The sequence below is a fragment of the Haliotis rubra genome, unplaced genomic scaffold, assembly GCF_003918875.1.
Source record: "Haliotis rubra isolate DU_JTF1 unplaced genomic scaffold, ASM391887v1 Scf149, whole genome shotgun sequence".
Lineage (NCBI taxonomy): Eukaryota > Metazoa > Mollusca > Gastropoda > Lepetellida > Haliotidae > Haliotis > Haliotis rubra.
Window position 1 is genome coordinate 729,091 of NW_025765436.1, and position 14,569 is coordinate 743,659.

The 14,569-nt window shown below is 42.5% G+C and overlaps 1 protein-coding gene across 2 annotated transcripts in view; it reads right to left on the minus strand.

Moving 5' to 3' along the window:
* The window catches only part of LOC124269983, a 47,868-nt gene that overhangs the window by 13,285 nt on the left and 20,014 nt on the right, over positions 1-14,569 (minus strand). The window contains exon 5 of one of the 2 annotated variants that reach the window (XM_046704986.1): positions 7,643-8,038. The exons of the other annotated variant lie outside the window; for it this stretch is intronic. Within the exon in view, the coding sequence (XP_046560942.1) occupies positions 7,643-8,038 (396 nt within the window). The remainder of the gene's footprint in view (positions 1-7,642; positions 8,039-14,569) is intronic. 2 annotated transcript variants of the gene reach the window in all.

A 14,569-nucleotide genomic window follows, 5' to 3' on the forward strand; every position in this document is an offset into this window, starting at 1 on the left:
CCATTGACCTAAAATTATTTTATTTAAGAAACACAGTTCGCTCTACCACGATGTATAGTGTAATAAAACACACTTTCGCCCTGAACTATTAAGCAAGCGTCCTCGTACACTATAATAGTTCAGGGCGAAAGTGTATTTTACTTACACTATACATGGTGGTAGAGCGAACTGTATTTCTTTTCTAAGATGCCAAATTTAATACTTTCTAAGGATAATTACGATTAATTTAAGGCAGAAAGCAAACGACGGTGTCGGTGACCTAAATTAAGAATCCTCGCACAGGGCTAACTGGCGCGCTGTTCTATTGATGTGTCTGCCCCCTACGTTAAGACGAACGTTACCAGAAAAAAACAAAGGATAACAGTTTGATGACGGTTTACGTTCGGATTAAATATCTTCTCTGAATTATTTTAATTACATCTGTCATTAACGTAAAACCATATGGGGCAATATGAACGTTGCATTTCTACTACCAGCGTAAGTTTAGATCAGTACATCCAGAGGAAGTTGAGTAGTCAAGCGACATTCCACGATTGCATTGTGGGAATGTAAACATTACGAACGTTACCGTGTCGCTGAAAACTTGTGAGTCGAAATGACACATTTTAACCGTCGTAAAACATAAACGTAATGTTTCCACCAGTGATGTTAGCTGCGTGAAGCAACAGCAAACCAAGAAACTGGATGCAACGGTGTAGTTTACTGTAGGAGGCCGTACGAGGCGATGACAACTGACATGCATCGTGACGTCGCTTACATTGTGACGTAATGTAAAATGGTTCGATTACGAGGGGGCACACTAGAATGGCGCAGTGACGGGAGAACGCCATTCTTCATCAAAAAACTATACTTTTATTGTCTGATAATGTTTGTTTTTTTCGATTGTTCTACCGGCTAGGCATCTTAGAATTGTTTGTAATTATGGCTAAAATACATGGAATTATCATGAAACGGCCCTCCCATTATCAGAAATTTGCGGGCCGCTGCAAATGATATTGGACCTCCCATTATCAGAAATTTGCGGGCCGCTGCAAATGATATTGGACCGCTCAACCTTAACGACGGGCCACTATCAGTTTTGTTGTCAAGTGACGTCATAATGGGTGCGTGGGCTTACGGTTCATTCGACATTAATTTGCTTTCGACTGGCAGATATTCTGGGTCAAACAAGTCAAAGCAACCCGAATTCCCGCTTTAAATAGCGGTAATATTGGCTTTCTTGTTGGTGCTAACCTTAACAATTGCACTATTAAGGCTGTTGATGGACCAAAACCGAACACTGACATAGTTTGACATGTTGCAGGCTATGGTCTTGTCAAAGGCCAAGGTCGAATATCGTCACTTTCTGTTGTGACGTCACTTGAATTGTTCGATGACGTAATTGAATTCGGGCAGTCAACCCCGTCAGAAGTTGATTTGGGTAAACTTACAGTCAAATTCCTTCATTGTTTCCTTTTTCTTTTCAACACAAATTCCATGTATTTTAGCAATAATAACGGTAATGCTATTTTTGAAGGCATTATCATTTGCAGAAGCCCTCGGTCTTTTTCAACTGCCCTCCTTCGTCGGGCAGTTAATGGAAGACCGCGGGCTTCTGCAAATGATAATGCCCTCAAAAATAGCATTACCCTTATAAAAACAGTCAACCAAGTGTGTCATCCAGCGGAGCAATGTGTTGTTCGCGCTAGGTGACTATCTGAGCATGCGCAAGCGAGCACTCGGGTGAAACAAAACGAACGGGTTCCATGGGTACAATGTCATAGTTGGGGGTAAGCCCTGTCTATGCTCAACCGGAAGTTGGACCTCATCAACTACCATTTCCCCGGTAGACAGTCGATCCCGGTAGAGAGTGAGCCCCAAACTTCGTAAGATTTTGATATTTCCAAGTAGTAAATGTTTATGAAATTGACTCGCTGAATGGTCATGGAATTATATCCTCTATATCATTTGGTCATGGATTATATCCCCTATATCATTTGGTCATGACACATTATAAGTTGTTCACTGGTCTCGATGGGGATTGTACCCTCGATGTTCGTTCCATGAGCTTTAAAAGTTTGCGCTGATGGAAAAAGAAACATAGGACCAAATATGTCATTCAATGCACAGCTGCATGCTTCAAAGCAAGGTCCTACCTCAGTTGATAAATAATACGAAACAAACTACCCGTACTGTACCTCTTCAAGAACCCGTACAGATTTGTTTACAAGAGCAACTACCGTCGCTGCGTACAGATATTGTTTTTGTGAATATCTCAGTTTGTATGTATTGATTGAAGCTAAAATCTTGACACAGCGGCTACATAACCTCATGTAGGCTAATAATGCACAATACGTGAAATGAATTCAAGTGATTATGTTGTAAAGACGTCTAAAGTGGTCGATTTTCTCGGCTTTTCGGATTCGCGCCATAAGACGTGTCAAGAAATGCTTCAAATGTAAATAAAATATACTGTGTCATGACCAAATGATATAGGGGGTTATAATCCATGACCATTCAGCTTATAAGACAAGTCGATTTCATAAACATTTACTACTTGGAAATATCAAAATCTTACAAAGTTTGGGACTCACTCTCTACCGGGATCTACTGTCTATCCGGGAAATTGTAGTTGATGACGGCAAACTTCCGGTTGAGCATAGACAGGGCTTACCCCCTGTGAATGTGATGCCCATTTCTTGTGTCCCACCCGCTGATATTGTTGAAATATTGCTAAAAGCGGTGTAAAACCACACTCTCTCCCTCCCTCACTCCCTACATTATTCATTGTGCCCACAACACAAGTGTTTTGTTGTTCCTTTCACCCTACATGCATCATTTCATCCATCAGACCACATGATCAATGATTCATTCCATCAAAATGTACAGTTATCTACACTGTTACTTCACAGGACTCACAAGTTGCCTGCAAGGACCCTTAAAACTAATAACTGGGGGTCCTGCGGACCCCATGTTTCTGATTTGAGGTAAAACCCTGACCGCAGATGAAATATAGGTCGACAATACACAGTAATAATATAATGTTGTGAATGAATAAACAGATTGTGAGGTGCCCAATGTTTTACGTCATTCGTCATGCACCCTCTTGTGTGAGGCGACTAACAGGATCGGGTGGTCAGGCTAGCTGACTTGGTTCACACATCGGTTCCCAATTGCGCAGATCGATGCCCATGCTGTTGATCACTGGATTGTCTGGTCCAGACTCGATTATTCACAGACTGCCGCCATATAGCTGGAATATTGCTGAGTGCGGCATAAAACTAAACTCACTCACTCCTCTGTGTGACGTCATCTGAGGAACAAGGAAATATCGTTTGATGTGAAGAAAATTCCTTATTTGTGAGATTTACAATACTAGCCTTGATTAACACAATATTTTCCAAAATGGCCCTATTTCCCTGTGGCTAAATGTTCAACATAAATCACAGCATGCTCATATATATGTACACAGAGGAAAATGCAGATTAACCCCAGAATTTGGAAGCAACTGCAGCACCAAATACTTTCTTTGTATTAATGTTCAAAACACACATGCACATGAGGGTTGGTCATTGTTTTATATTCAGAGTGCATAATGTGAAAACAATAATCTTTATAAAAACACTTCATACTTTATTCATAACACTTGACTATTATTGCACACTGTTGGTCTGTATTTCAATTTCTGTGTATTTTACTACCTACAGTTAGCATGTATAGTGGCATCAAACCCAGCCTATTACTCACTAATACATCCAAACCCTTAGCCCAATGTTCAATCTCCTACCCAGAGTTCCATGCGGCAAGTCAGCATAGTACCTCTGCCACAGCCCTTGCACCGTCCATTTAATATAATGTACATATTTCTTAACTCTTTTATTTTTGACGAGCCTAAACATCTAATTAAACATCTTAGATAGAATGGTTTAACTTCTTTGAGTGGCATTTTAGAAGTTGGGAAGTACAATATAGAACAAACTTTATGGATAACAACTTCTTTTATTCGTGAGTGCGACGTTTAGATACAGATTCTTGTACCGTTGTCAAGCATAACGCTTGACAACGGTACAAGAATCTGTATCGAAATGTCGCACTCACGAATAAAAGAAGTTGTTATCCATAAAGTTTGTTCTATATTAGAATGGTTTAGTTTCACTGAGAAAATATCCTAAAACGTAACACTATTTCGATTTGTGTAGCGATCCTTTGTTTACATAGGTTGTACGGCTCCACGTGCTGTCATCGAAGCCGACAGAGAGCAAACGATGCAACCAGTTTGATATCTAAATATATACTGTCATAAATGTTACTGTCGCAGTTGTGGAAGAATATATATGTAACAATGTAAAACATTGCGAAGAGTGCGTCGAAAAGCTTGCGTAAGGCCAGTCTCTTCTTATTATGAATATGCGCGTTTGTTTACAAACAAGAGAAAAAGTCCGGTCACGTGATATGCAAATTAGCCTGTGGCAGTGATGTTATGCTAAGTCATCACTGTGCCGGAGTGTGCCCAATGTTATGAAAGTAATATGTCTGTCATTGGGCACAACATGGCCAGTCTGGCTTAAGCCCTTCAACAGGATCTCAGTTAAAGCAGTTGAACTTGATATGTAAAGAAAGCCCAAAGGAATGCAGATCTTTGATATTTACCTCTTTGACAAACCAAGGACAAGGTGCAGACAAACCTGGAAACTCATGAGGGCAATATTGGGATACAAACCCTTGACTGAAGACTTCCAGTGTGCCCAAGGGAGGCAACTGTGCACAGCGAATGATAGTCTGAGTCCACTTGTGCCTCAGACTTGGCAACTGTCAATTAATTTTGATGATACATCCTGTCATGGATAGACTGTTCCAACTGTTAAATCTTTATGGGTTAATGTCTGTTTTAAAGGTTAAAGGCTGATGTGAGTTGACAGTGTACATTGATCTTTCAATGTGTGACCAGACCAGTGTTTCAAAGTTTCAAACCATCTTGGATTATCCCTAAAAACGAATATCCATGAACAATGATGAATATATTCCTTTAATCCGAATTCTGCCATGACAAAACAAGAATATATGGCACTTTTTTCATTGCTGAATGAAATCCTGTTTATATACAACAATGATTCACATAAGAAGTTTACAAATTATAGCATGGTACATCTAATGCTAAAGGTCATGTCGACATGGTAAATAACTGACGTGTATGTACATAATTAGTGACAGCATCAATGTAGATGAGTAACAATATAATGTATGAACACAGAAGAATAAACAATAACACTAAAATCTAATGATTTGAACCAAACATGATGTCACCATACAGAAACACAAACCTGCTAAAGTTCAGCTCCTCAACCATACAAGATAAGCTCAGAGAGCCAATATGCACTGAGACGCTGCAAAAGCAGATCAGGGTAAATGTTTACATACTGCAAAGAGTTTCAGTTAGAGTCAACTCAATTAAGACACTTCAGCCAGGTTTTGGTACAATTATACAAGATGGAAAACCAACAAACAACATCTTAGGAAAAGAAAACAGTATTCATGCAGAATTTCAAAATGAGGTTGAATGGTTTACTATAGTGATGTCTAGAACAAACTGATTTTCATGAAGTTACTATAATACATTCACACCAAGTTTAAGTCCTGTCTCCTCTGGTTCTCAAAAATATCTTTCAAAATTCATAAAATTTATTTCCTTAAAGCTTGTTACATAACATTGATGAATATTCACATATTAATACCCAACATCAATGAAGTATAACAAAAAGACAATTAGTGACAGCATCAATGTAGATGAGTAACAATATACACCAACAAAAATATACCATAACCCTAACATATAATGATCTGAACCAAACATGATGTCATAATACAGAAAAACAAACTTGCTAAAGTTCAGCTCCTCAAATATGCAAGATCAGTTCACAGAGTCAATATGCACTGATATGCTGCAAGAGCAGATCAGGGTAAACTGTAAAGACTTTCAGTTAGAGTCAACTCAACTAAGACACTTCTGCCAGGTTTTGGTACAAACATACAAGATGGAAAACTGACAAACAGCATCCTTGGAAAAGAAAACAGTAGTCTTGCAGAATTTCCAAATGAGGTTGAGTGGTGTACTATAGTGATGTCTAGAACAAACTGATTTTTCATGAAGTTATTATAATACATTTAATTCAAGTTTAAGCCCTGTGCCTTCTGGTTCTTTAAAACATCTTCAAAATTCATAAAATTTAATTAGCCTCAGTATTATTCATTACACTGCTATATGGTTAGGTCTACTAATGCCTACAGGGGAAAATAGCTACAAAGTTTATTGTGACAGCGATACTCTTACCTGCACACAAGTGGAATGCTCCAATTAGTGTGCACTAATGCCTACAGTGAGATTAGGGGAGTAAAGAGTAATTTTCCAGTTATGTTTTGAAAACTTACATGCATTTAATTTTAGAAGAACCTTCTCACATGAGAGGAAGACTGTGAGATGAGGTGAAATGGGGGTTTAATGTTGTACTTAAGAATATTTTGCTCATATGATGACGCATTTGCGTGTATGTGTGGCTGCTTGTACTAGTCCAGACTTAAGCTGGTTTTATTGTGCTAGCTCACTGAGATACCATGCCGCAGTTAAGCATGAAAACATTATACTGACTCCGAGCTGACCAGTCCTTGTTGTACCCATTAATGCCGAGCACCAGGCGGGGACCAACAAGTACCATATTTTAACATCTTTTGGTATGACGCGGCCGGGATCGAACCCGCTACCTACTGAGTCTAACAAACCCTAGTAGAAGGTCGCGTTAGCTAACCTTTGAGCGACCTATGACCGTCCAATCAAACACAAGACGGACAAACTGAACTAATCAGACAACAGCTACTATTTAGGGTTTAGCATGACTTACAAAATGTTTTTGGATTTTCTCTTCCCCAGTCGCCAACACTGATCTCTCCACAAACGAAAACAGATATTTGGCCTGCAGTTTATATGCTTAGAGGTTTCTGATGACATGATTACTATTAGTTTATATTTCCGCAAGATGACAAAAACGCTATTTTCAGCGACTGTTTACTCACTGTTGTGAATAATGGAGGCGATCGTGTGAGCATTCAAGGAAAATAGCATTCAAAATCGTAAAAGTTCAAACGCTTTCATGGTAAAAGTTCTAATGGTATGTCGCGAATGTTAACTTTTTGTGGCCCCACGTTTGCAATTTGGTAAGCTGTGTTCTGATTGGTCAATTCAAAAGGTTACCTAACGCAAGGTTAGAGTAGGAAGATATGACAACGCCTTCTTCTACTAGGGTTTGTTAGACTCAGTATAACAGTGTAACGAATAATACTGAGGCTAATTTACTTAGACTAGTATTTTATTCCCACCAATTATATTAAACATCGGACCCACTACTTATAATACATGGTCTCTGTTAATATATATAAATCTGTAAACATTACAACAAAGTGAAGAAGAGAAAATATTGCCTTTTCATTGTGTTATCAAGTGACATGTTTTCTTATGAGCTGACAGCTCTGGCCAACTGAACTCCTCCTTGCATACACAGGTGTACCTTTTCTGCTTAAAGTGGACTGTACGAATATGTATTCTTGCGCTATGAGCTCGGGTAAATGTTTTGTTACACAATGTGCAAGTTGTTCCATTGGTATATTTCTTTATCAACTGAGAGTTCGATGATTTCTTCACATCTGCTGTCCTCCGGCTGGAGGTGATCTCTTTAGGCTCGCCAATGACCTTTCTATGTGGGATCTCTTCGTCCTTGACCTTTGGCTCCTTTTTAGGCTCGCCAATGACCTCTCTATGTGGGATCTCTTCGACCTTGACCTTTGGCTCATTGCATGTCTCAAAATGGCAAAGCATGTTACTTTTAATTTGGAATGGTTTACCACAGTTACTGCAGGGATACCTTGGAGAATTGTAAGGCTCCTTTGTCCTGGAATTTTCTTGCATGAAGTGTTTCTTTTCAATTTCACGACTGGTGCTGCCTGCAGTAGTGGATGGCATACTGTTGTCCAAAACTACATTCAGTCTGTCCTCACCTGACTGCAACAGTGAGTGCAAACAGAAAAACAGATGTATTTCTTCAACAGCTGCACGAGGTGGCTATTATCACTTTCAATTTACTACTAGCTGGCAAACAGTTATTGCCATTTTTAGATGTTTTCTCACAATTTGCTCCATTGTTTCTTAATTTAATGAAACCAAATTTACCTTGATGATAGATACTGGCTAGCGAACAATTATCGCAGCGTAAGGGTTACATCAGTATCACACGTGTGCAGCTCCGGTCGATTACAATTCCAGTATTTTATCCCCATGGTATTTGACAACAATAAAGGACAGCAAAAGAAAATTCTTCACGGTAAGTAACATACGAGAAAAATTAAAGATAAAGTTATGAACCCTATAACACTTTTTTAACTTAGTCAGGGGGATGTCCCATGACCTATATAATAGCAAGTTCAAGTTCACAAGTCATTAATTGTTTCATTCCCTATCAATCTACTGTAAAAGAAACACTCAAATAGTCAAACAATCAATTATTCAAGTTTGCTATAAGATATAAATATATATATATATATTATTTCACGAATGGCATGAGAAATTCTAAATGGCGATAACTGTTACAGTTAGTTGTGGGAAAACATCTATTAATACTGCCATGATTCCCTTACGCCACGTTATATATAAAAACATGATCAGCGGCAGTGAACAGGCTGGACACATAGGTGAACAGCTGTGATTGGATGAATAGATGCAAGATATTGTATTGATGCTTTTCAAAAGCACATCCACAAAGTGATTAAACCTGACCACAATTTTAAGTATTTAATGCAGTCATTTTTATCACCATGACTTATGTTTAATGTGTGTACAGATATTTTCAAGTACGTGACATTTGGTGCGGAACTGGGGTTGATGTGTTCAACTTCCTGTGATCGGAAACTAGACTGGATAAGTTAGCTGGAATTTGTGTTTTTATTGTAATTTATTATTTTTATTCGTTTACTAAAACTTGTATAGCACCAATATCCAGCTCAACTGCTCAAAGGTGTTTTGTTTTCCCCTTGATCATTGGATGTCAATCTCAAACGGCATATCGTATTATCAATCTCAACTCCCTGAGGATCATACAACTCTTTAAAGCCACAAGGCACAACGAGTTAATGTGGCTTTTCTCATCCTTACAAGGTGCCCATTCACAGCTGGGTGGACTGGGACACATAGTCACAGTACTTTGTCCAAGTTCACTGCACGTTGCTGTACCTGCAACTAGGTGTTTGCACCATCTGGTCATTTACTAATGGATTCGTGGGTTCTTTTAAGTGCATGGTGTTGTGTATTGTACAATAGGGGTTGTGAAAAACTTGAAAAAGTCTGCACACAAAGTTGACTCCAAGGTTTTTACACCTGGTCACAGGTGGGCTTGATCCCAGCCCCTCAAACTTGCTGGATCACTAACCTGGGGCCCTTGATAGCTTGCCTACCATGTCCCCAGTTTAAAGGCTAGACTGTGCCCATGGAATGGCTGTTGACAGCCTGGATGATTTAAACAAAACAAGAAGACAAAGTCATCAATTTTGTCCCTGCAACGGCAAAATTGGAAATTTTAATATAAATTGTATATTTATATATTTATCCTATCTCACGACTTGCACCTCTCTCTCTTGCTTCCACTTTTAGTGGAACGACTGTAAACTTTTTCCAATAGGCCTCCTTGTCCATTCGCCTGTGCACTCCATGCTGCTCTCCTTCATTAGCTTCCTAGTTCCTAATAAAGCTTTGAGCATGCTCCACTAATTGCCCACATGACTACCTTGAATGATCATTCTCATCTTGGAGCCAACGTTGTAATCTGAGTAGTGGGGAGGCCGGGCGGGCATCCATCGCGTGAGATAGGATAAGTATATAAATATACAATATATTTTTAAATTTCCAAATTTTTAAACTTACCCTTCTGTCTGGACAGCGCGAACAGCTGGTCTTGGAGCTGTGTGGACTGATGACAACCGTAGATAGCGATGTACAAGGGAGGCCTGTTACGCATGCACGCAACTCCTATGCTTGTAGTGGGTTCTCCGGAACCCCTTGGCTTACTAAGCACAACGACTTCCAGGGAGATGGGTGCTCCTGAGTTATGTGGTGTTCGGCCGCAACCTTGTACAAGACAAGGGACGCAACTCGGCAAGTAAGCCTCGCCTCACCACGATTTATAAGGTACCCCAGTAATTAAAGTCTTGCGACTAGAATGGGGCCAGCCCCTGCTTCAAGAAGGCCCCCCAGACACCGACCGAGGCGGTTGAAAGAGAAACACAACTTGGCATCTCCAAGGTTTAACGTTCAGTTCCGGGCAGCATCATATCGACCCTCACTCCTTTGCCTAAGCTTAGTCAAAGGATGTGCCTGGCAACTTTGGAGGCAGAACACAACGAAATCCATTGGAATTCGGGAGTGTCACTTCACTGACGTAATTGCTCTGTGGAGTAGAGGTCAGTAAGCGTGAAGCTCGAACACCTCTGTCATACTGATTGTGCCACGCTAGGTGGCTGTATTCCGATGCCTTGGTATGGAGGCCAAGTGAAGTAGTTCTTAAACCCATATAATGAGAACAAAAGGTTGAGATCCAGTTCAACTTTTATTCAGTATATACAAGGAAGTAGTAACGCGAATGCGGAACCATCCCTCATCTGCGTTGTTGGGCCAATGTAAGCTGCTGAGCCAGTACAAGAGGTCCGAACTGGTGTAGTCCCTGGACATGCGTGACAGACAGGTCTCGCAGGTAATGTGAAGTGAAGACAGTATCAGAACGCCAGAAGCAACCTTCCATGATAGCGGTCAAGGAGCAGTTGCTATGGAGGGCCATCGTCGAGGCTAGTGCACGAGTCTCATGAGGATTGGAAGTGGCTGGAGGAGGCAACCCTGCAAAGGTGTAGGCTCGCAGGATCATGGCACGCATCCAGAAGGCCAATGTGGTCCGGGAAACCTCAGTTCTTGAAGCGGTTGACAAGGGTACGAAGAGGCACTTCTGTAGCCGTTGACGATGCTTGGAGGCAAGGTAAACGTGAAGAGCCCTAACGGGGCAGAGTGTCAAATCTTCATTATCCTCAGGCCCAAGAATGGTGGACAACGGGGAATGGTAAACATCCGGTCCGGGATGCTGGAGAAATTCAGCAACGACCTGAGCCGAGGTTGAAGTGGGAGATGCAATTCCTCTAAGCTTGCAATAGTCTTCAAACTTCTTCCACTTGTTATATTACAAGGAACGGGTCGAAGTACAATGCGATGAAGTGATAGCTGTGGCTATTCGGCGAGACTAGCCCTTAGCTACTAGAGACCTCTGAAGATGCGCTAAATGTGTAGATTGAGGGTCTGAGGTGACCTGTGGGACAGTTCCGAGTGAGGGTGAAGAAGTAGGTCGTCCCGGTTGGGAAGCGGTGGTGGGTTTGGTTCTGCCAGGCTTCTTAGGTTGACGAACCAACTTCTCGCTGGCCAGAAGGATGCGACCAACAGCAGTAGTATGTTGCTGGTGGCCAATAGTTTCTGTTTTACTTTTGGTAGCAGAGCTGAAGGGGGGAACGCGTAGGCATTGAGACCCTCCCATGATATCGCCAACGCGTCGAGGTCCCACGCCAAGGAGTCTGGGATTGGTGATACAAACTTTTGCAGTTGGTTGTTGAACCTTGTGGCGAACAGATCTATTTGAGGTCGTGATAACGGGTTAATCATCAAAGTACCTGTTCATCGGATGACCACAGCCCGGCCACTTTGTGGTTGAGGAAGTGAGCTCCCCAACCCATGAGGGATGCATCGATGAATAGGTGATTAGTCGGTGCAAAGGGCATCATAGAGACTCCGGCGCAAACATTCCGTTCGTCGATCCACCATTGAAGGACTGGAGGAAGCGGTTCTGGAAGGCAAATTAGTTCCTTGGGGTTGTCGGCCTGAAGGTACGGGGGTAGAAATGGCTGTATCGGCCGAAGTTGGAGCTGGCGTCTGTACGTTAAGGCTTGAGCTGATGTCAGAAGGCCCAGTAGCTCCTGCCACTGTCGTAAGGTTTTCGCCTGAGACAGTGCTGGAGGAATGCATTGCTGCATCTTTATCCACCTGTCGTGAGGTACGACATCATCCCCTGACAAGTGTCGAACAGTGCTCCGATGAATTAGAGTTTCTGAGTCGGTATTAGTTCCGATTTCGCGATGATCAACAGCCACTCTAACTGTCTGAGCAGCGTGGTGGTGAACTGTAGCTGGCGAAGCAATACGATCGGATCCTGTTGAGCCAGGATGCAATCGTCTATGTAGCTTACGAAGGTGATCCCTTCAAAGTGGAGGAAGCTCGTTATGGGCTTGGTAATTCGGGTAAAAAGCCACGGGGCCGTGGTAATTCCAAATGGTTGGACTTTCCATTGGTAGTGATTCCCGTTGAACACGAAGCGAAGGTACTTCCGGTGTTCTGGATGTATCGGAACCTGAAGATCTAGGCTGATGAGGAAGTCTCCCTTCTTCAGGATGGTGCATAAAGGTTGATCGACACCATCCTGAAGTGAGGCGGTGGAAGCAGGAATCGGGCATTGAACAACTTCATATTGAAGATGAGCCGGAGTTTGTTGGAATTTTTCTTTGGAACCAAGAAGATGGGGCAGTAGAATCCTGGAGTGACGAGCGATGGACCTAGGAGCTCTATTGCGAGTTTGTCTAATAGCATACCTATTGTGGATTGCAGAGTCTAAAGCTGGTCCATAGGATATGAGCGATGCGCCGGATGCGACGTCAGAGGTGGACTGCCAATAACGAGTAGCTGATAGCTGTGAAGTAGCAGGTTGGTGACGTACGGATCTTTGAGGATGGTCGAATTCGGGGTGTAGATCTGCAATCTCCTGCCTACCGGAGTGTTGTAAATCGGAACGACTGGGGCCGGGAGGTCCCAGTCGTGCGATTGTCTCAAGCCATCACTGCTTCCCGGCGCTGGTCCCTGGGCCAGAGTTGGTCCTGGGGGAGGGCGACGGAAGGAACCACCACGGCCAGATCTGTTTCCTCTGCCAGGGCCTTGAGTGGATGCGCCACGAAAAAGATTGCGTAAATCTGGATTGGTAGGGGTGAACTGTGCAGTTCGACGCTGTTTTAATGATTCCTGGAGCTGTGACTTCTGTATCTTTAACAGTTCAATCGAGACTTGAAAGTGGGTTTATTTATCAACTTTATTAGATACTTCTTGGATGCTACCATTGAAGAGGGAGTCAGTAAACCAAGGCTGGCGAAACAGTTCTGTTTTAAATCGCTCCTCCCATGAAGAGATGTAAAGGGGTCCACGTCGGCGAACAGCAAGAGTGTAGCCCAAAAAATGAGACAACTGATCCAGGATTATTTGGAACTGGTCCAGAGCTAAAGTCATGCATCCTGATGTAAGCGTCTTGATCAGAGTAAGTATGCTCCAAAGCAGTGTTAACAGCGTCGACTGCTGCAATCATGCAACTATTAGATGGCAACATCTTTCTCACGGCTGAATCCATGTGATCAAACTCTCGGTCCTCAATAAGGTAAGGCGAAGCAGCTTGCTTGCCACACAGGGTTCCAATATCCTCATCAACTGTTGGAGCTGTAGAGATTTTTGTTAGGCCGTGGACATGAGAGGTAGAAGGATTATATCTGGGAGCAGAGAATCCGTCCTTAATTCGTTTCAGGCTCTTGAAACCATCATTTAGTGTACTTGATAATTTCAGAATACAAGGTCGAGGTGGTAGGGTGATGGTAGACCAATCCCAGTTCCTAAGAGTATAAGAGTGATCCAGGTCATCTGCTGAAGTACTCAAGGGAAGTTGGAGCTTCTCAACAATCCAAAGGAGTACCTGAGGTGTCTCAACTGCTGCAAAGCTACCCCCAGGGGTAGATAACTCTGAGTGAGCGGGAGATACAGGCACGGCTATTTGGACTGGATCAATCTCAGGAGGTGAGGTGAGGTGAGGTGAAATTAGGTTTTACGTCTTGCTTGAGAATATTTCGATCATATGACATACATACATACATACATACATACTAACATTTGTATAGCGCCGATATCCAGCTCAGCTCTGCTGCTCAAAGGCGCTTTGTTTTTCCCTCGTTCACTGGATGTCAATCTCAACGGCACATCTTATTGTCAATCTCAACTCCCTGGGGAGCATACAACTCTTGCAGCCACTCTTGCAGCATGACGACGTGCATGCGTGTGTATGGGTATGTGCGGCTACTTGTACTAGCCCAGACTGAAGCTGGTTTTATAGTGCTAGCCCACTGAGATACCATGCCGCAGTGAAGCATGAATACCCCACTCAGAGCCGACCAGTCCTTGTTGTACCCAGTAATGCCGAGCGCCAGGCAGGGACCAACAAGTACCATATTTTAACGTCTTTTGGTATGACGCGGTCGGGGATTGAACCCGCGACCTTCCGCTCTCCGGGCGGACGCTCTAACCACTACACCACGGAGGCGGTCCAATCTCAGGAGGTGGACCAAATGAAGAACCAAGGGCTACCGAAGCCGGATGGGCTGGAGTAGAAGGCTGTATTTGGTTCCAGGCTAAGGTTATGGCCCTGATCATCATATTTAG